The sequence below is a fragment of the Necator americanus genome, chromosome X (genome assembly GCF_031761385.1).
Source record: "Necator americanus strain Aroian chromosome X, whole genome shotgun sequence".
In the NCBI taxonomy this organism is placed as follows: domain Eukaryota; kingdom Metazoa; phylum Nematoda; class Chromadorea; order Rhabditida; family Ancylostomatidae; genus Necator; species Necator americanus.
In genome coordinates, this window is record NC_087376.1 from 35,063,457 (window position 1) to 35,086,329 (window position 22,873).

Here is a 22,873-nt window from a genome sequence, read left to right on the forward strand (position 1 = left end):
TTTACCCTGTAGGAAATCTTGCATGCCCAATACTACAACTACTGTAGGACGTCTTTGTGATCGTTCCTGTACCACCTCTTTCAAGCAGACACGGAAGGATCAGACTGAAGATTTGGTTCTGAACAACTAGTTGATGTACTAACTCCTACGCTACTCCCTTCTTAACAGATCCTTCTAAGTCAACATGTTCATGTTTTTTTTGAGTCCTCTGCCTTTATCTATCTTTTTGGAAGATTCAGCATTTCTTTGTCAATTGTTTAAGCCATCTATTAGGCAGAAAGTGTTTTAGGGCTGAACATAAATTCGTAAACCTCAAACGAATTTGAATTGAACGCTAACGCACAGACGAGAATCTCCATAAAGATCGTTCAACGCTGTCCACTTCATCCTTTTTCTTGTATGTTAAGCATATTTATTTGGTTCTGATTACAGCAGTAGAATTGTCTTTTAACTAACGAAGCTTGCTGGTGTGGCATGGTTTCACCGTTTCGAATTGGGAAAACAGTGAATGCAAGAAGGTAGCGTTGCAACATTTCTTACCACATAGTTTATATCTTCCATGATATTATGCCTTGCTTCAGGCTCTCCGTAAACGATTCATTTCGAGATGTTGAAAATAATATTAGGAGAGCAGTTGCTAAATTAAACGACTTATGGGACCAAATACATATGTCCGAATCGGCGAGGTAATGTCTTTCTGAACAAATTGAAGATATTACATTTCTCCTTACTAATCATGGTTAAGAGTAGCACGGGTCGGCGTAGCCTTCGGACACATCGTCAAGTTGCTCAACGATATGGTAATTGATAGTTCATTCCTTTTGGAGTGATACATAAATTTTCCGCTTGACACAATGTTTTATAGGTAGAATCGGAGGAAGGGATGGTCGTTAGCGTAGCTGCGGACATTGAGAATGGGCTCAAGAGAATAGAGAAAATACGATCTCAGTTAGGAATGGAGCCATGGGAGAATAAAAACGCTCCTCCTGGCTCAGTAGAGCTTGTGGGTTTTTCATTTCTCTTCCATGAATAGTAATTGTGTTGGATTACCACCACACAAACTTTATTTTTTAAAAGAAATTTTATTTCTTTTTCATCGCTTTGTAGAGACAGATCTCCATTAGCATCTCATAACACACTTTTACCCATTCGCTCAGTGAGGAGGCACTTTAGCTTTCCGATTCTCGATAATCGGGGAACATGCTCGACACTTCAGATTTTTTCTTCATATGTCGTAAACTCTAGGAGGAAAGTTTCAATGAAATGTAATAAAAAATAATAATGTGTGTAGTGTCAAGTTCAGATCACTTATACATGTACCTTAAAAACACCTTTCTAAATCAAAATTACCTCTTGGACCTCAATAGTCAGCTTTACGATTACCAGAATGAGCCTTCGTAAAAATTATCCAAAAATGTGATAATTCCGGTTTTTACATTGCAAACAGCCCTTTTCTCTGCAATGTTATGACTAGCTCGCAAAAACTTCTTGATATTACAGTGGTTAGGAACGCATACATTATGTAACTGCTTCTTATTTCCTACTGTTACACGAACTTTTCCTCTCGAATGTGGCGAAGGACAATAGAAATTGCTGAACTAAACGTGGATTTGATACGGCCGATAAGGACGCTTATAACTTCATTCACGAAGCGCTAAGGGAACCATTTCTAAGTAAGGGTTGCTCTGCAAAATGAGGTTGTTGTTTTTGATAGCCCTATTGTTTTTGAGTCTAGATACGAAGTAAATGAGACTTTTGGCGAAATTCCCACCTATTTTCCATTCAGTATTTGAAGCAACACAGAATCTCTGAAGTAACAGTTTTAACAAAGATCTATGAATTTTTATATTCTGGAAAGTCCTACCTTACGGCATAACTAAACCTGATATTTCGTAGCATCCATATCTTCATGTTCAGCCAGAAATGAACTTAACATGTTTACTTCAATAATTTTTTTCTTCGTAATAAATCCGTTAGCGCATTTCGCCAGAGCATTTTCAAAAAAAAATCAGTTTTTCTCTGATTCACATTACTACCTCTGCAAATGGTTTCGGTGTTTCTAAACGTAGATGAGAAATGTTATAAAATGTCCAGTAAAATTTCCAAAAAGTACCACATAGATTTCAAGCGGGCTGAAGTAGATTCAAAAATAAAATTTGATTGAAAAGATGGTTGACTCATTTTTCTATGTGTAAATGATTCTATTGCTTCACCTGACCTCGTTATCATGGGTGCAGCTAATTTTGCTCAGATTCCATCCCAATTTATAATTGTGGATGTAATGTGCTTTGTAATGTTGCTGAACTCTAGAAATGCGGACAGGATATGGCTTGACGTAGAAAGTATTTAGGATTCATATTTTCAGTCATTTTGGTGTGACACTTTGTTGAGAGAAAAGTGCAGGTGTGAGACATGGAAATTTACATTGCTCACTTATTCATTCCTGTCAAACCGAACACAACTGCGAAGCAATTGCGTAAGCAGTTCCACTCGTCATCTCTATTTAGGGATGCGGAACTGAGAGAGAGAATGTTACCTCGCTCGCAACCGCAATTGATTCGGAAGTCACCCGCAACCCAATTGATTCGGAAATCAGGTTTTTGACTTCACTGTAGTGTTCTCAAGAAAACTGATTTATCAAAGTCGTGCAGTGTCCATTTTAATGATCTTTGAATGAACGTTGGTCGTCCAGCTGTTAAAAATTGGTAGAGATCAGATTTTGTAGAAATTTGATGAAATATTGTTGACTTCAAACATCTTCAGCCTGGTGAACGCGATGCAGCAGAGCAGAGGGGGTGTGTGAAGCAGAGAGAGAGAGAGAAAGAGAATTTGCGTTATAGCCGTTGTGGCAGACACGTTGCGGTCTCCAACTTTAAGGCGTTCAGCAACGATTTTGAATGTTTCTGTTTTCAGTTCACATATTCACTAGCACTTGCCGCACAACTCTTCCATTGCTAACTTTTTTAATCTATATTTAAGTTCACCTTATCTCTGACCTAACAGTTTAGCCCGCACTTCAGGAGGAAGGATAGTATCATTTCTGCTTTGGGTTCGTGGTTAGAGCTGAAAAGTCAAACGGTGTTTGTTCGGTCATAATCGGCTGCAATTTCTGAAATATTCAGTATTGTATAGCTAATTTGTGTCCGCTCGCATTACATGACATTTGTTTCAGCTTAAGTCTGTGGATAATGAGTTAATCAAGTTGAAACCCTTGTACGAAGCTCGCCGATGTGAACAAGCTGAACTCATAGAACAGGTGTATCAGTTATCACTACGTATCGGAATCGAGGACGACAACGCAACAAGAAGAGATGACAATGTGAGCCATTTTAGTACATCGGAACAAACGTAATTATGACGTAATTAACGTAACGTTGAATAAGCATCAGTAATATCTTCCAATACAATTACAAAACATAGAATTGATGATATCGGGTTAGCTCCAAAAAACGACGAACGGAGTTTGTGGTGTAGATTACGAGTATGAGCTTAGCCACGCTCAATTCCTTTGATCGCCCTAAGAAATGGCCTTACTGGTCCATTTTAGATACATGCGTGGCGTTCTAACGCGCTGTACAAAAGGAAAAAAAACGACCCAGTAAGGAGGTTTTTGGGGGCGATTAAGAGGAGTTGAGGTGATTACTCGCATACTAGTTATCTACCTATCTTTTCCTGGACAAGTCCCAACTTCGTCATTTTCCTGGTATCCTGCCTTTATGTAATGATACCAATTTCAGCAGTTGAGCATTTATGGCAAAAAGTGCTGGAATTCTGCACTATAAAAGGTGATTCATCTTGAGTCTAAATACGAAGGATTAAAAATTAAGTACTCTAAGTTGTTGTTAGGCGGGCAGAAAAGCAGTTTAAAATTTCGGAATAACAAAGCTAAAATGTTGGCTCCAGTGAGTTTAGTTTTGCGCACAGTACACTTGAAATATTGACAGTTCAGCAATTCTTGTTATTGCTCTCGTTCAATACGTTGAAGTTGTGTATTAGCATGTTAATAATATTTATATGTTAGGGAAATGTACAAGAATGAAGAAGTATCGCACATCGTAGAAACTGTGAACATCTATAGTTGGCTCAAAACGACATCAAGCACGGTGCAATTTCGTAAGCGGTTGCGTTCAAGGCGGCGCGCAGAAGATAGCGGTTCGTATCGAGGGGACCATCGCGAACTGCAGCAATGAATCGTGGTAGCAGGAATCCTCACTCGATTCTAACCGCTACGCTCCACCGCACCGCTTCGAGCGCAACCGCTTACACAACTGCACCGTGTTTCTTGTCGCTTTGACTCTACTATACTACGATGTAAAATGCCGTATTCAAAAATGCACTAGTTCAGAATGCAACGGGAAATTAGGAGAAAAGGAGGAAAGGGTATCAAAAGATATGTACACCGTTTTTAGGACACTCAATGCTGCAATTTATAGTGACACCAAATCTGATGATTGGGTCTCACTTTCGTGGGGAAGCATACTGCCACTAACATTTTGAACTTATAACTTTTGGCGTTATACTATAAAACTTTTGACGTTATACTATAAAACTTTTGGCGTTATAAAATGCCTCATCTCACTATTTGGTCTTGCTGTATCTTTTAAGCACACCATGTCTTCCCTGTCCTCTGTCTCATAGCATTTTTCACCACGACAGCTCTCAGGATTCATTCCTTCGCTATTTTGTATTCAAGGAACACGTGAAAACAATTCTTCTTGATCTTTGAACTGATCATCATGACCTTATTTTTTTCGAGCTCTGAGCTCTTTATGTTCGCTATCTCTTTCTTGCACCAACGACGTTTAATTAAGACGAGGTGGTGAGGGAATTTAAACCGTTGTGGCATGATGTTTACTTTGGTCTTACATAACAGTATATGCACTGTTCTGCGATATCCAACGAGGTTTTGGTTATTCAATATAATATTAGCAAATAGGTAGATTACTAGAGCCTTCAGGATTTGCTTCCCGCAGAGAAAATCCGCGCTCTGGAGGCTCGGCGGCTTCGATTTGAAGACATCCTTCAGAAAAGAGTTCGTCAAGCTGAGAAATGGCAGAAGTCCATGCAGAAATTTGCGAAAGTACTCGGTGAGTTTTAGTCATCATTGTTTGAGGATTTTGATTTTTGTTACTGAGGCATTATTTTATCATCATAGTGAGGGAATGTTCATGCTCTGGAAATAATCTTACAGCTGTTGCATTCATGTCCGCTTCCCACAAAAATAGAAAAGCGATTTTTGAACATCGTGGGTTCGATGGGGATTCTGAGTCCACATTTTTGAGAGTTTGAATCTCATTTATTGGATGCAAAATTGTGCAGTCTCCCATAACTCTAAACTACAAAGTTTAAAGCTGTTATAGTATTTATTTATTTATTTGTTATTTATTTATTTATGAGAATTATCATGCTATATAATAACGCGCTTAGTCCGCGCTCGCGTGCGTGCGTGTATATATATATATATATATATATATATATATATATATATATATATATACATATATATATATATATATATATATATATATATATATATATATATATATATATATATATATATATATATATATATATATATACCAGGCGCACTGTGTGTGTACCAACTCTGCAACGGTGAGGTGCCGAGCCATCGCCATGGACCTCATAGGCGAGCACTCTACCTTCTCACCATTGTCCAAAGCTATAAATGTATATATATATATATATATATATATATGTATATATATGTATATATATATGTATATATATATGTATATATATGTATATATACATATATATATACATATATATATACATATATATGTATATATATATATATGTATATATATATATATATATGTTGGCTTTGATAAGGGCAAGTTAATTTCTCTCATATGTTAGTGAGGGTAAATAAACTTTTATGTGAATATGTACTTCCAAATTTGCTAACTGTCATGCTGTAAAATAACGGGCTCATTCAGTCACGTGTGTGCGTCTTTGTATGTCTGTTCCAGTCAAGAAATTTCAGAAAGAGAAGGAGACAGGTCCCATGGGGTCGGAATGGTGCGCCGGTGCCAGAAAGTTAGAGTGAGGAGAGACGGTTCCCACTACGTCGGATTGGTGCGCGGAAGCCCCAACGCAGTAGAATGGATTTTTATAGTTCCTTCGCATATCTATTTCCCAGCATGTTCCTCTGACGCTGCTAACATCCTTTCTTCAAAAAGAGGAAACACACGTGCGAGCGGCTGCTTAAATACAGTACATAGTAGCCAACAGCTTACGCGATCTGAAGTAGAACGTTATTTTTATCACTACGATAGTGATATTCACGTCATCTCACGTTAGCATATCGTTCTTTGCTAATAGTTGAGAACGAAGTAAATCCATAATTCGAATAATGTTCCCAAATTGTGGAGGTTTGAGAGGAACATAAATGTAAAATCAAGTTTGATTGTTCTCCTAATGTACAACTGACGCGTTTAGGAAAAACCATAAAATCTTTCATCTATGCTTAAATTTTGGGGTAAAAAGATTGAAGAAAGCGTTGATAGAAAGAAGTATATCTAATTTTACAAAAAAAAATGTCGCTACTATTATTTCTTATTGATCGGTGAAGACGAAGTGAACACCAAAAAAAGCCTGAAGTCCGGCCTTAGCCGGACGTTCAAGCTAGTACGCTTTAATGAAAACAGTTCTTTTCACTACTCTGCATGGTACTGCATAATGCGAGGACTACATATCCTTTTTTAAAGGAAACAACATTGATTCTCACGATGAAAATCTGCAAGTTATTCTTAATGTCGACGTTACGAAAGAAGAAGTCTGTCTCTCCGAAAACATGATGAATTCTATTGAAGGATATTATAGCCAGGTGACGTAGTATACTCGGGACTTTCATGATTTATCATTTGCTTATGGAGTAAGTATTTTACAGTTAAACGACATGTACCGTGAGTATATTCAAGAGAAAGAGTTTCGCTGGACAGAACTGCACTCACGCTTATCCGAGCTGTGGGAGCTTTGTCATGTGGCGGATATCGAAAGATTAGTTCCAGCATCTTATGATCCAGGTGCGTTATGTCTTTCTCTTCATAATACATGTGAAGTTAGGTTTTTTCTTATATGGAAATCATTTTATGTTCTCCAGACAGTCACACCGAAAAAGACTTCGATAATATGTCGACGGAGATTTCTCGGCTAGAGTGCTTGTACGAAGCCAGAAAGGAAGTCTGTGATATACTTACAAAGTGCGTTTTTCCACATTCTTCCATAATATCATTGTATTTTTGATTCGTTCTTATATAATCCATTTCAGGTGGAAACTAAAATGGGCTGAAAAGATGGCCATTGAGGACAAGAAGAAGAGCGCCGAGTATTTCCAAAATCGTGGAAGAGAGAACAATGTATTTCTGGATGCGAAGGTAATAAAAAGACCGAGCTTCAATAAAATAATAAAAGGGCCGAGCGAGTTCAAAAGATCAAAAGTGCACAGTGCTGTCGCTACACCTTGTTTGATTTTTGACTTCAGATTGAGCGCACCCTTAACGAATTTACGTTGCCGAAACTGTTGAAGTCTTTAATTGCTGCATATGATGATTATCGTGAAAACCATCCTGATGACGAAATAAGGTGAGATTTGCTGTCTCTTATTTGTACAGGAAAAGTTTCATATCTTCTGTTCCAGGGTGGAAGGCTTCACACCACCTGACTATGTCAAATGGGTTATAGACGAGTACAATGCTAGTAAAGACGTCGAGCGTAAGACTAGAGTAAGTCTTCTCTTTTACTAATTTTATGTTTTTTCTTGAGTAGTAGTTTTTATAGATCCGTATTTTTTTTGTCATTTATGTCATCATTTCCAGCAAATGCAACGAAATCTGACATCGACAAGTGCGCTAAGAACTCCGCAATCAGGTAGAGGGAAGTTACCACCTAGGCCGGTGAGCTCGTCCAAGCTTGAGCCCCTACGAAAGGTATATTTCGTCTAAGTTCAAAATTGTGGCGAGCGTAGTAATATGTCGGCGATAAGATTACCGATTGTCACAGAGTATTCGGTGTCCGGTATGCTTTTCTTCTGAAAATAAATTGCATAGATGTACTACCAGTGCATATATTCGAGTCGAAACTTAAGATGTGTTGCGCATTCACGCAACTATGTCCACGCATGCGGCAGCTTGTGTGGACGCTGTTTTATCATGAAAAAGACCACTCCGAAACTGCTCAGCAAATTATACTGATGGTGGTGATTCTACTAGACATCGAAGTTTTCAGTTGTTATGAATGATCTGACCAAATTTCAGCATTGTTTGTATGTGTTCTACGTCATTTTTATCCATAATGTTAGTGTGATTTTTAGCGTCTTCGCTATGACTCTCACTCCACGTTGAGCCCATGCTTCAATTCAACTACAGCATCTATTCCAAGTATGATAACGCCTACAAAACGAATCAAGGTTAGTGTTGTTGTTTGTCGATTTATGGTAATGGGATAAGATTACGCTTGTACTGTTGTTAGTGTAAGTCGACATTAAACTATCTGTGACGTAAAGTCAATTACAGTCAAGTCAAAATGGCATAAAGCTCTGCGCAGCTGCGTGTGTGAGTGCGCTCGAAGTGCGCTGGAGCGTAGCAGTTGAGATCGAGGGGGACCCTAGCAAGTATCACACGATGGTACCACCTCGACCTTGACCGCCATACTCCACTGTTTCGAGCGGAGCCGCTTATGCAACTACATGCAGCTCCATTTTGTTTTGACCCCACTACAGCGCTTTGTCGCCACGCTCCCTTCTGAAAAAAAAAAATTGAAGCTTTTCGATCTATACTTTCATCTTTCCTTCATTTTCAGTGACCTCGATACAACAACGGTTTCATATTATGCCTATTTTTTCACAAAAAAAATTGACCATATCCATACGAGAATTTAATCAGTTAAAAGGACTTGCGCAAATCCTGAAATTATTAAGGGAAGACGCAATATAAAAGGAAGATATCAGTCCATATTACGTCATATTTGCCTGAACGACATTCGCATTCGATTGGGCGCGATATCGAACAAGTACGAGAGATCAGCATAACTCCTGCGCACACTTAAAGGCATCACCCCACGAATCTGGAGTGGTGCGGGTTTCAGGTGGGTTATATGCCTATACACGGTCGTGGATTATGATGAGGGTGGTTCCGTCCACTTCTTTCTAATTGCCGTAAAAAACGGTCCAGAAGATGCGGCTTCGAGCGTTCCGGGGCGCTATTTCCTACAACGAGAGCGATTGGAGCGCGCTAACCGTGTGCACACGCCGCATCTTCCGCGCCGTTTTTTTAAGGCAATTAGGAAGAAATGGACGGAATCACCGCTCTCTATAGTCTACGACCCCGTATAGGCATACAACCCACCTGAAACCCGCACCAGCCCCCCACCCAGATTCGCGGGGTGATGCCTTCAAGGAATAGGCTGATTTTCTACGAAATTGTCGACCACCTTCTTCCTGTGTAGTTGTTACTTATACTTGGTATTTATTAGCTCATAGGTATTCATGTATTTCATTTGTAGGGAGGTCCAAAGCACTCATCGCCAAAGCATTCCGCTTCGAAGGTTAGAAGCGCAGACAAGAAAAGCTCTATACACTCGACATTGAAACCCCCGCGGCTTACTAGGTCTCCCTTCCACCTAAAGAATAAGCATCAGTAATATATCCACATTGATTTTTTTGTTGTGATTATTTAACCCGGACGTTTAACGTTTAATCTAATTCATTAATCGATCAGAAATATGCAATACTCGAAACTGTTTCAAGCTTATGTTTTGTAACTTGAATCTTATGCTTCTATTGCTTAATAAAATAGTTTAGCTGTAACATTGTCATAGAATAATATGTATGTTGTCTTGGTGTGAAATATGTGTCCTTATCATCGCTCCTGTAAATATTATAGCTATGTAAACTGATAAACCTAATAAACTGAACCATACACTGTACTCCCATGTGTGCTTTACACTACATGCTATGCAATTTACATCATCCATTACACTGCAAACTAGAAGCTTCTGCACATTAAGATTTGCAGTCGATTCCGGTGAGTCAAATCAAATAGTACAACAGTAGTACAGTAGTAGGTTAGTGATTTATCTTGATTGCTGCTCAGTTACCTATGGAGAAATATGAGAGGAATAGTGAGACAGATGATTGGCAATAACCATCAAACCAGGCATCCAAGCTCATATCATTCTGGTCCAAATGCTAGAGATCGTGTGGATCATGAATTGTTTTATCGTTTGTTAATAAGTTTCTTCCAAATATCCAATTCTACTTTAAGACTCGCTTACTTGTTCTACCCAGCTCGGCTCATGAACTACACCCATACCCACTTGTAGGGAGATCCCAATATTGTCCATTTTGTGATTCACTACACTTCAAATACGTCGTTGCAGGTGTCCACACCGTCCGTAGAGAAAGAAGATGAAAACGTCCTGCACGACTGATTTGTGAACGCATTCGCATTTCTTTGGCGAACCCGTCTTAGATAAACAGCAAGAGAAGACTCATGCTGCTTCGATTTTGGTCTGAACAAGAACTTTAGGTAGACATCCATTAAATGCGGCATATCACAAAATTGACGATGTTGGGATCATTTATGGACAGTATAGAGATCGGGGTGAGATTAAGAGTAGGTCGTAACCACGCTCAATTCCCCTGTTCGTCGAGAAAAGTGGAGCGGGAAACGGCTTGTGGACATGGTGCGTACGAGGTTGGCGCGTGATGAGGTGACTTGGAGGTTCCCCATGCCGCTTTTTTGGAGCAATTTGAAGGAATTGAGCGTGAACACGCTCATACTCTTAGTCCACGCCCCGATTTGGAACATTGTCCATGGTAGGTCCCAACATCGTCAATTTCGTAATTATCGTATCTTGCCTTTAACCCATGTTCAGGCCGATCCAGAGAACGTCGGATGTCTTTGGTAGGATGGATGACCGTGACGATGATGTGATGATGTGTACGAGAACGAATGTTCTTCTTTTGACGTGCACACATTTTTCCTCTTGTGTTCTTCCTCAGTCAAAGATATCGCTGTGACGTAATATCGTTGGAAACATTCGGCGCTATATTTTCTGTCCATGCGGAGTATAGTTGCAGAGGTCCATTTGGATGAGGAAAAAATAGTTCCAAAAACACAGGCGGATAAGCGGGTATAATAACACGACGACAATGAAAAAACATAATGGAAACATGAAATACAGTGAGATAAAAGCCGATGTGCGTTTGTTGTGGGTTTGGCTATGTGTGACGGCTGAATGGGTTCAGGAATGAACCCATTTCTTCAATTCACTCATAATGCCTGCAAATGCGAGTCTCACTACACACTATTACTATTGCAATTCAGTTCCATAACGAAAACACCGTCGTGATCGCATTACAAGGATGGATGGCTGGGAAGAAGCGGTCAAAACAGAAACAGCCACTTTCGTAGCTCAGTGGCTGTGAGGATGTTGCTCGCTGTGTACGTGTAGTACAGCAACAAATCTTTTTTTTTATCACTTCAGTACTAAGGTTCCACAATTGTCCATACTTAAATAATTGTTTTCTTTAATAGAGCCGGACACGAGGTTGTTATAATCCTTTATTCGTGGCTAACCTTTCGGCAATATCGCCTTCTTCAGAGCCTGAAAGGGGTGAAATCGAACGTGATTAATTCGATCAACGCCTTATCCGCCCAACAAAGAAAGTCCTACGTTAATCGTTGGGTTTCATGGCTAATAGTAGAAGATAACATCGTACCTTAGGATCAGCTGACTGTCCTGCCACTGCTAGATACCTGTTGTGAAGTGACTACCGCAATCAAATATCAGCCTTAAATAAGGTTCCCGCGTAATGGAGAGGCATCCCTACTTGCGATTCATATTTGGACTCTTGGAGTGGATCCAAAAAGCCTCCAGAGCCTTGCGCGCCGCAATGCTAGGTTCGCGCGCCAAAATCGTGATTTTAACTTCAAAATCTTCTCCGTTATGATGCCGCACTTTGTGACCACCCAACGCAGTGGAGTCACATGATTTCCTTTTGTCGTCCAGGTGTTCTTTGATTCGAATACATAGTGGTCTAGCTGTTTCTCCTATGTATTCGTCACCACACTGCACACGGGAAATCATATAAACAACACATGTCCATACTTACTAGTTGCCTAAGTACTTAATATCATGCAAAATACCGAATCTCTGGTCCCAAACACAACCAAGTGTGCTACTCGCAGTAGCGGACCCAGCCGGTGGCGTTTCCATGGCGATGACCATTGATCTGCTGTCCTGACCTTACAGCTCAGTCGAAACGACCAGATTCATGGTGTACTACGGCACATGCAGTTTTCGAAGTTTGCGATTCTCAATTGGTCATAAGTAAGGTAGATGGTCATAATCGAAGCACACTATTGGTTGGTTTCCTTTCTGATGACGAAAATGGGCGAGGGTCCCATCAAACGCACTATTACTGCATATCCGTCGGAAGTATAATAGAAAACTGGAGGTCGCGAACCTCTTGTCTGACTGTACAAATTTTCGGCTTACTGTAGTTCTATGTTGACGACCATCCAGCTTAATTCTTGCATCGTATTTACATAGACAATGACAATGACAGTAACAGCCTCCACCCTGTTCGATCCGCAAAGTTCTTGAGGCCATCAACGACGAATACTCCAACCAGACACACCAAAAACATCGGCTATCCGTCTTTTTCGTAACTAAATCCTGCCGCGCAATATTCAGCCTCTCTCCGATCGCACACTCTCTCAGCGGCGTCGTCCTAGCTGGGGTCGCACGCAGCGCAGGCGTGCGCGTCCCCTGTGTGTCGTCGTGCTTGAAGCGTTTGCATCCTTTCAACGTACTCTCGGGTTTTCCATCGCAGTTCTTGTTTACTGGAGTTTGCGAATTTGTTCGTTTTGTCCTCATCGGTGTCCTCTTCGTACCTATTTATCACTTCCTTTATTTACGTGATATAACCAATCTTTAGACCAGTGAGAGCAGAATCTCCTCAACAATATTAACCAAGATGAGGAAAGGGTAAGCTCAGCACCGTAACTTGCGTGGTGCAGCCCCTTTTCACTAGATTCTTAATTTATTTCTTGTAAACTTTGAATTTTCAGCGGAACGAAACGCAAGCGCGATGACGACGATGGCGATGTATCGATGCATGGAGATGACGATGACAGTCGCAGTGGCGTTGCCGTAAAAGTTGAACCTCCCAAAGGTTAGCGTAATTCACAGGAAATTGTGGAATTTTCGCTTTGAAATCTCTAAAAGTCAAAACCTCCCTGCCACGACCTCTCTTCCCCTGTTCTCAGAACAGAAAAAAATAACATTGCATAAGCTAGCTTTTATTTTTATCGCCTTGATTTGCTTGATATGGAGACCTGAGCATCTCCTTACTGAGAAAAAAGGAAACCCTTCTTAGGAATCTATACTTTCAAGAACATTTAAGAAGTGCTAAAATTTGCATCGGATTTTCGAGACATCATCTTTAAGCACCAAATTAAACTTCCTAAAGTTGGTTCCAGGTGTTGCACTTTTCTTTGGTGTTAAGTCTTGCTAATGTGGGTTTTCTTTTTGGTTGAAAGTGTTTCTGAGCCACTATTTTAACAATTCTTCTCGCAAAGCATTAGAGGATCGAGATAACTGTTGCTCTGGGTACCACTTGCTATCACTTAGACTGTTTTGTGCGAAAGACTGGTGACGTCAGATTCCCATCAGAGATGAGTGCCAACAGAATTTAGAAAGAAGCGTGTTTTTTTAGGCCGCGAGAAAGATCCTGAATTCTCTGCACCGAAAGGTCAGAAGCTAACCGATTTGGACGACGAATCGCATCATGGTGGAGGGAAGGTGGGTCTTCCTTTTCTTTTTGTTTAGCTACCAAAAATCAGAGAGCTAGACCAATAGCTCATTTTAGGAGAGCGAAGGTAATGTAATCGAACAAACCCACTACATTGTGGTTCCTTCGTATGCTTCCTGGTTCGACTACAACGCAGTGCATCAAATTGAAAAGCGAGCTGTGCCGGAGTTCTTCAACGGTCGTAACAAAAGCAAAACGCCGGAAGTGTTAGTTTCCTCCTTTCTTTGTTCTTGGAACTGGTCCTTACTAAATTATTCGTTTTTCAGGTATTTGTCTTATCGAAATTTCATGGTTGACACATATCGACTCAACCCCTTTGAATATCTTTCTGCAACAGCATGTCGAAGAAATCTCGCTGGCGATGTATGCTCCATCGTCAGGTTTGTGGTCTCTTTGCGGTCTGGCAGAAAAACTTTTGTAGAAAACTTTTTGTTTCTGCTACGCTTTTATCCTACCACCTCTTAACATTTGCAGGGTACACTCGTTTCTAGAGCAGTGGGGTCTGATCAACTACCAGGTAGACTCAGACGCTCGTCCTGCTCCAATTGCTCCTCCAGCCACCAGTCATTTTATGGTTTTGGCAGATACACCCACTGGTGTTCAACCAATCTGTCCTGTAGTGTCGAATTTCACTGTTAGTTTCCTGTCTTGCGTACTTATCTTTAGAAGCCTTTTTTTGTTTGCTTACAAATCCCTTTCTACTTTTCAGCAGGAGAAGAAGGAGGGAGAAGAGGTTGAAAAAACGCCTATAGATAAGCTGCAAAATGTTGGGCTCAAGACTGATCAGTACCAGAAACAACTTGCTGCAATGAAGGTGGTTGAATCTCAAAAGTCGTTCTTCCTCCCATGTTTTCTTGCTCATCATATTGTTACGCCAGTAGAAGATCCACTATGTAAGTTTCAGACAAAAGGGGCAGCTCCAGGACGTGACTGGACCGATCAAGAAACGCTTTTGCTACTTGAAGGATTGGAAATGTTCAAGGACGATTGGAACAAAGTATTTTGAATTTTTTTCTTTAATTGGAACTAGCAGTGCTAGTTCTGAACCATTTGAATTATTTTTATTCTCATATCTTGTTTTTTTTCCTTGTCTTTCGATTTCAACTTTATTTCTTTGCGTCTTCTCCTTCCGTTTTTATCATTCTTGTTTTGAAACGTAGTCGGTCTACTTAGCTCCGGATTGAATATTCTCAAAGCACTTTCTCGCTATAGCTGTAGTGTATCTCACTTCCTTTAAAGTAATGGTTACTTCAAAGCATTCTCTAATAACTATTTGAATTGGAGGGTTTTCGATGATGCAGAAAAGTCTCCTTATGATACCAGTTACCTTGTCCAACAGTTCATTTTTGAGAATGAATATGCATATTTCAGGTTTCTGATCACGTAGGTTCACGAACTCAGGATGAGTGCATCCTACGATTCTTGCAATTGCCGATCCAAGATCCTTATCTCGGCTCAGATGATGCTAATGGACCAGGATGTGGCGACTCCATTTTAGGTTTGCCTCAGTACTTTTCTCGGCATGTCTGTCACGATTTATTCATTAGAAGATTCTGTGAGAATTTTCTGTACTTCAGGGCCCTTGGCCTTCCAACCTGTTCCGTTCTCGCAATCTGGAAACCCGGTGATGTCTACGGTCGCGTTTTTAGCTTCCGTTGTGGATCCAAAGGTTGCTCAAGCAGCCACTAAAGCAGCGATTGAGGAATTCGCGAAAATAAAGGATGAGGTATTTTTTCCTATATTCCATCGCAAGTTGGGTTTTATTAAGAGATATATTTCAAGGTTCCCGCTCTTGTGTTGGAAGCGCATGCCAGAAACGTTCAAGCTCATGAGGAGAAGACTGGAGTACTTGATGGGACCGTCGGACTTGCTAAGTCCGGAATTGCAACAGACGATAAGAAAGAAAAAGAGGAAGGCGAGAAAATGGAAACCGATGAAACATCGAAGAAGGCGGACGATGCTGCAGTGGAACATAGTGCGAAAGTTGCTGTTAGCGAAAGCGTTCAAGCTGCAGCCGCCGCCGCCCTGGCTGCTGCTGCTGTTAAAGCCAAAGTGAGATTACTTTTCTTTAGATCATTTGAAGGTTTCTGTACTTCTCATGGTCCTATATTTTGCCGTCGTTTTGAGCCAACATAACTTCTCTCTTCAGCATCTGGCAACTATCGAGGAGCGGCGAATAAAATCGCTGGTAGCTCAGCTTGTCGAAACTCAGATGAAGAAACTGGAAATGAAGTTGCGACATTTTGACGAACTAGAACAGATTATGGATAAGGAAAGAGAAGCTGTACGTTGGATTCACTTTGAAACTTTTTTTTCTTGAGTTATTGCTTCTCGAGCAACTAGTTAATGATTTTCACTGATTTCAGTTGGAGTATCAGCGTCAACAGTTGATACTGGAAAGGCAAGCCTTCCACATGGACCAGTTGAGATATCTGGAACAACGTGCTAAACATGAGGCGCATAGCAAAATGGTTGCTGCAGGCCAGGTAAACAGTTTTTGGCTAAGTTATTTTGTATTTGATTTTGGAAATTGTCTTCTATATCTAGAGTTAATGTTACAGCTACCTGCATCATTACCACCTGGGTTCGAAGTAAGCGGTCCTCCTCAGCCTACTCCACAGGTACAAGTCGCCATTCCGCCGACACAGGAAGGTGTGTGATAAATGTTGTCGTAAACTAAGAAATACTTCATTGGTTGTGGGGAATTTACCGGTTGAATATAGGGAATTAAATGTATTTCAACATATGAAAAGAAGACCCACCTGGCTCACTTGCGTAGTTGTAAATATGCATTGCACAAATAGTTTTTTTATTATCAACATGGTAGAACTATCGTGTATCCTTTCCAAAACAGGACTTTTTCTTTATTTTAGAACATCTACCAATAGTTTGACTTTTCATAATCGTCTCTAGCATTTCCTAAGTTTTCTGTCTAGAGTCTCCATCAAATTTTCGAATATTTCTGTTGACGCAATACCTTTTTTTATACTTACATTTCAGTACGCAATACCATTTAATATTTGTTTTATATTTATTTATTTACTATTATTTCATTTTTTATTTTTTTGTACATTTCACCAGGGTTAGTTTCATTTCACCCTATTTTTCGGACCTCTCCTTTCCTTATTTGCTGCTAATCTGTAATTAAGAACCTACAGAACCTCTACATATCATGTTTACTTCTGCTACTTTTTTTTTAAACTAATGGCAACATTTTGAACCGGTTATCGCACGTTTTCAGATCGATATAGTGAATTCGAGTTCCTACTAATCTTCAGTTACGATTCGTACTAGCGAAACAGAATAATTAAACATAATAATTTAAAAAAGCAGGTATTGGATAATAATTATTATCTCTCTCACTGTTAGCCAACAAGTCCCAATAGAAAATTTCCTTTCTGTATGACGTAAGGGCAACGCATGGATTACCACTCCATATTTTTTTAAATGATTGTTTTGATCGATAGGAAATTTATATCTTGTTTTTAACCATCTGGTATTGATTTTCTCTGATCTATCAGAGTTTTCTTAAGATTAGTTTTTTGTTTATTACTCTGTTCATGGTCGCTAGTAACACTCACCAACCCAGAGTAAAATGTTTTCGATTCGAAAACATAAAGTGACTGGAAATGGTAGCTTACCCTCTTGGCGTTGCTCATTTGATTTTTTTTCTTCGATGTCAGTAGCTGTCGTTCTTCCGGAAATGGCTGCTTAATTTAGAAATATATAAGATGGTGAGTTTCTTATTCACTGATTTGATCGAATTTCCATTTTTTTCCGCATTCCAGAATTTCTTTAAGAAACCTAACATTTGATACAGACTAGAAACGAAATTCAATGTAAAATGCAGAAGAAAAGCTTTACTTACTTTGTATACCAATATCTTTTTTCACCGTTCACAGCTCCGTCACTTACTTGGTATATCCCTACATCTTTCCAGCGAGTGTTGAAAAGTCGACTGAAGCTCCAGCGGAGGCTACTGCTGTTGCAGCTAGAGCTTCAACACCTAGTCAACCCCTTGCAGTCCAACAACAGCAGCCTGCAGCTCCTGCAGCAGCTCAACCTCCTCCACAAAGCTATCCTCCCGCTCCACCGGCTGCACAACAACCAGGATACCCTCCACCTCAAGCCTATCCTCCTCAAGCCTACACTCAACAAACCCAACCCCAGGGTGCGTATCAAGGATATCCTCCACAACAAGGTTTGTTACGCCTTTGATTTCTTGAAATTTGTATAAGTTAAGTCTTCAATTTATAGGACATCCGGGGTACCCGCCGCAACAGGGTGGAGCCCCAGGTTACTACGGGCAACCACGTCCAGGAGCATACCCACCACAACCGCAACCAGGTGGTTATCCACCACAACAGCGTCCCCCATATCAAAGCCAACCACCCGCAGGATATAGCGCTCAACCGCAGCGCCCTGGCGCTTATCCAGGTTACCCTCCGCAGGGTATGTGTATAAAATTTGTTGCATTTATTTAGTATTTCTTTTAAGAAGAATGCTTCCTTCCTACTCGCTAACATATTTGTTCAGGACACCCTGCCTATCCCCCGCAGCAGTACGGACAGCCACCGGCAGGTTACCCTCCACAACCACAAGCAGCGCAACCCCCACAGCTTGACATGGCAGATGCTGCCACTCCACCTATGCATCAAGGTACATCTTAGTACTCGTATAGTATGTTATTTCTCCCTACAAATGCTTTTGGCTTGCTTTTGTAGGTGTTGGGGTAAATTAGTTCCTCTATCTTTAGAATTTTGTGGATTTCAAAATAACTATTTTTCTTTACCCTTTTTGTTTTTTTTTTGTTCCCTTCTCTTCACATAAAACATGACATTATAATTAGACTTAGCTGCACACCAAAGTAAGTTTCATTACCTTACCTTTAAATAAAACAAGTTGTTGAACGAAACTGCCAATAATATTAGAGGTTTGTGGGAAAAAAAGGAGTTAGGGGGAGGGGACAGAAAGCACATCAAAGCTGCTCTCATTGCTTAGCGATTAAAGTGTAAAAATTGTTCTTAGAGCACAAAATTTGTTCTTAACTGTCAAATGGGCGGGTGTAGTTTAGCGATTAGAAGTTCCGCTTCCTGTACGATCGATCGGAAGGTCGAATCCGCCCTAGTGCTAACCAAGCCTTTCATCCCTCCGGGGTCGATAAATTGGTACCAGACCTGTTTGTGAGGATAAAAACACTGACTTGACACATCGGCTAGCCACCGCAAGTCATTGCATAGGCCATCTACACGTACACAAACCTCAAACGATTCTGAATTGAAGTGAACTCGAGGCATCCCAAGCGGAGTGGTCAATGCCAGACACTTTATCCTTATTTTAACTGTCAAGTGTGAGTAGCGCAGATGTCGTCTCTCATTCCATTTTTGGTTTTTTTCTACCGCAGAAAGTAATATCACTTACCCATTCATTTTCAGAAGACCTGTTTGGAGAGTGGTAAGGTTAAATCATTAGTAGCTCCAGTTCTATCTTCCTTTTTTCTTAGTAATGGATATGCGAGAAGGAACGTCTAAGCGAGGAGGACGTTGTGAGTATTTTCGTGGATTGGGAACTCACTAACATAAAGTATGTTCTCTATCTGGGCAGAAAAAATGAGTTCATAGATGACATTGTTTGACATCAATCATCAGCAAAGAAGCTGTTCATTGATTCTTTAACATTGGGCAGTCTTATTACATTATTTTTGATGAATGAGTTAACATGGAGACAACCACATTTAAGGAGATAACATGTAGAACATGAAAAGTAGCGTTAATCTGTTTGGAATTATTTATATTTTATTTTAATGTGGTGTTCAACAAGGAGCATTAAATGTTTTGATCCAGTAAATTAAACACTATCGACTACATGTTGCCCTTTCAAATGGGAAAACCATCTGACAGAGAAGGATTTTTGTGCTCTGAGGACAGCTTTTACTAGAGTGCTCCAACATTCGTTTTGTTTTTCATTGGTGTTGGTTAACCTTCTTTTCTTTGAATATAAGATTATGCAAGAAGTTATAAGAGTATGCAAGAAGTTGCATCATGATGCACTATTTTTAGGCCAACCTGGTGAAGTTAAGCCACAAGAGTAACATTTAACGTGATATTTGTACGTATAACGGTAAATCTATCTATTCATGTTAATCACATGTCTCCTCTTAACTTATTCTCTTTTATTCTTGTAGATCACCTAATTCCTTACGCTCTATTCTATTAAAGGATACCCATTTTTTGGTTTGTTATGCGAATTTATGTTTGCATGGGGCGTTATTTATTCCCGTTTTGACCGGTTCTTACATTGTCGAATTCTGAAGGTCTCTGTTTTCTTCTGTTTCCTCCTTCCATTCTATGCACACACCGCCTCGTGTTTGTAGGTTCCGTTCTATTTCATGTTTGACGTTTATTTATGGAATGTTTCCATGAAAAGGCAAGTCTACCTTTCTTGTATGTTCTCAATGCATAGTTATTGAGGAATAAACCTTTTCGGAAGATTGTGGTTTGCCTTTGTGTAGGTGATCTGCTTTTTGAATACTGCTTAAAGTATGTGTTTTCGTCGGGAATTGCTTCGCGGAAGTGTTAGTTTGTCTAATTGAGGTTGAAAGTTCGAACACAGAGACAGAGATTTTCCTCTTCAAATTTCAAAACATGGTTATTTTTTGTTATGCTTATGATCGTCATTATTACGTATTTGTTTATCGACAACGCATATTTAATGTAGATTATTCGTCTGTGGTAAGTGCCGACTAAACAAATAGCTCGATCATCTGGGGACTCATCTATCGTTTCTGATGCTGAAAAGCAAAATATAGTAGGGTGAAAACGACCTGGAGCTCGGTGCGGCTTCGCTCGAAGCGGTGCGGTGGAGTGAGGAGCGGTTAAGATTGAGGAAAGACCCTCGCAACCATTCAGCGCTGTAGTTCGCGAAAGTTCCACCTCAGATACAAGAATGGGATGCTGTTTTCATTCTCTAAGTACTGTTACTGTGTCGTCTTTTAATTGCTTCTCCTTTCATCAGCATAAAACAGGGAAGACTATTACGCATCAAGTTCTTCCGAATAACGATAGCTCATAAAAAGTTGTAAGTTGTAAAGATTGGAGCAAAAATTCTTTCTAGCATGTCATTGCCGGAATCGCTGATGTCGATTCATTCGACTTCTAGCGGTATTGATACTGGATCCGCATTCGTGGGCGAAGAGGAGATCACACCTGACGAGGTTATTGAATTTTTTTCTTTTGTAGCTCCGCTTAATGTAATTGTTCTTAATTTGAATTCTTCTTTTTTGCCTTTGGTATCTTTCTTTTTTAAGTTCACTTAGGAACTGTAGAATCTTAGCTTTGCTCTATTTCGCTTGTTGTTACATCACAAATCACACGAAAAAAAACTTTTATTGAAAGTGTGATTTGTCAATTTACTGTTAAGTTCTATTGGATGTTGAAGTTGTTTTGGTTGGACGAATTTAATGTTTATCAAATATTGAATATTTGTACTTGTATAACCTAGTCTTGAAACGTTCGAATATTCGAGGGAGCCAAATATTGTATTGGTTTTCACACATGCGCAATATTCGTCCACAAGAAGTTCGAGTGTGTGACGCTTCTCAGAGATCGGTTTTCAAACATTTGAGTATTTGATGTAAACCATCTCGAATACAGGAATATAGTGATTTAGAAGGAAAGTGGAACGTTTATAATAGACGTTAATTCTAACTTCTTGTTTTCAGGTTCTTCGACAGATGCGGGTTGCATGGCAGAATGAGATGGCTGCACCATGTCTTTTGCCTCATCGTTATGATATCATAGAATGTTTGGTGGATCAAGTAGAGGGAATGGAAGAGAATTTGGCAGGACGAACAGACAAGGTAATATTTAAGTTTAATTTTGGTTGGCTCTTCTAATAGTACTTAGTTCTAGTTTAATTTCTTGCAGGCAAGCATCCGAATTTCTGCACACCGCCTTGAATTGCACAGGCTAACGTACATAACTAATGATTACATGCGAAGACGTCTACAAAAAATTGAGAAGAACCCAAGACGTGCATTGAGAGAGCACCAGGAAAGAATATCTGAAGGTTTCTCAAATCTCTGCTGCTTCATTGTGATTTGTGTTGATCGTTTTTTCTACTAAAGAGAGAAAATGTGCATTTTCTAGGTAAACCCGTTCTGTTGTCGGATCAAGAGAAAAGATTCGCTGAACGATATGCGAAAGCAGAAGCACAACTGATGGGAAGAACTTGTTTAGGTAAGCAACAACATGGTACTGAGGAATGTGTCGTAAGCTCAGAAGTTAGACGATCGAGCAGCAGCGTAAGGCTATCTCTTTTCTGATGTCAATATGCCTGAATTGAACTGAAATCTTATGACTTAGTTCTGCTTTTGAGTGAATCTACTTTCCAAATGGCAGTAAAACTTAAAAAAAAAAACTCGCTATAATGCCCATTGTGGTTTTCAAGTTCGACAATGACTTATGCGTTTTTTTTAGGTCGGTTGCAACCATCGTTTCAAAAAATTCCTGTACCTGTTACTGATTTGGAATGCGAAAGGGTCAGTTTTTTCCATGCAGACATGCTTACATGATTCTCAGCTCTCGAAGAACCAAGTTCAGGTATATGCTGAAGTAGTGCAGGAGAACGCCGAATCAGCTATTGTTCCTGACTACCAAGACAGAACAGCAGAGGTGGTAGTAGAACTTGAAAAAGGCACCGTACATTTGTTACCATATTTGTCCGTACAACAACAAGTAGAACAGGGTAGTGTTCGGCTTTTATAGTGGCCAAAATTTGATATGTCGATAATTACTATAACCATTAGCATATCCATTTTTTGCATCATATTTTTATCTGCCGTTGTTTCTTTCCTCTTATCTTTCTCTTTTGTACTTTGGGTCGTTTTAAAAATTGCAGCCACTGGATCACAAGTCTGAAACTAGATTAAGATGGTGCCTCACGCAGCTAATTCTCGCAGGCATACGTCTGCCGAAAGTTGATGTCCTTTTGCCGCCGGTAAACAAAAATGCCACAGACTGTAGATTATTT

The 22,873-nt window shown here is 39.9% G+C and overlaps 2 protein-coding genes across 3 annotated transcripts; both read left to right on the forward strand.

Annotated features, from left to right (window-relative positions):
* Positions 1-474: 474 nt before the first annotated feature.
* On the forward strand, positions 475-19,934 carry RB195_026395 (uncharacterized protein; the record flags this gene model as incomplete). The annotated part of the gene is made up of 33 exons (XM_013435510.2): positions 475-518; positions 582-686; positions 746-800; positions 866-1,003; positions 3,173-3,319; positions 4,958-5,087; positions 6,732-6,850; positions 6,914-7,049; positions 7,127-7,226; positions 7,295-7,400; positions 7,508-7,608; positions 7,664-7,748; positions 7,842-7,952; positions 8,336-8,431; positions 9,526-9,567; positions 12,968-13,017; positions 13,101-13,204; positions 13,748-13,833; positions 13,901-14,049; positions 14,110-14,223; positions 14,318-14,477; positions 14,553-14,657; positions 14,748-14,840; positions 15,215-15,341; positions 15,421-15,569; positions 15,626-15,895; positions 15,993-16,127; positions 16,210-16,329; positions 16,405-16,495; positions 17,784-18,044; positions 18,101-18,295; positions 18,380-18,502; positions 19,903-19,934. 33 exons carry the CDS (start codon positions 475-477, stop codon positions 19,932-19,934), a joined length of 3,879 nt encoding a protein of 1,292 aa, XP_013290964.2.
* Positions 19,935-20,793: 859 nt separating this feature from the next.
* RB195_026396 (uncharacterized protein) lies at positions 20,794-22,608 on the forward strand (the record flags this gene model as incomplete). Of its 2 annotated transcripts, XM_064214928.1 has the most annotated exons (7): positions 20,794-20,813; positions 20,957-21,056; positions 21,564-21,701; positions 21,769-21,910; positions 21,991-22,080; positions 22,321-22,382; positions 22,444-22,608. In XM_064214928.1, 7 exons carry the CDS (start codon positions 20,794-20,796, stop codon positions 22,606-22,608), a joined length of 717 nt encoding a protein of 238 aa, XP_064070809.1. The 2 variants fall into 2 exon arrangements, with proteins under 2 accessions (XP_064070809.1, XP_013290965.1); XM_013435511.2 differs by lacking the exon at positions 20,794-20,813 and having other exon boundaries at positions 20,958-21,056.
* Positions 22,609-22,873: the final 265 nt, after the last annotated feature.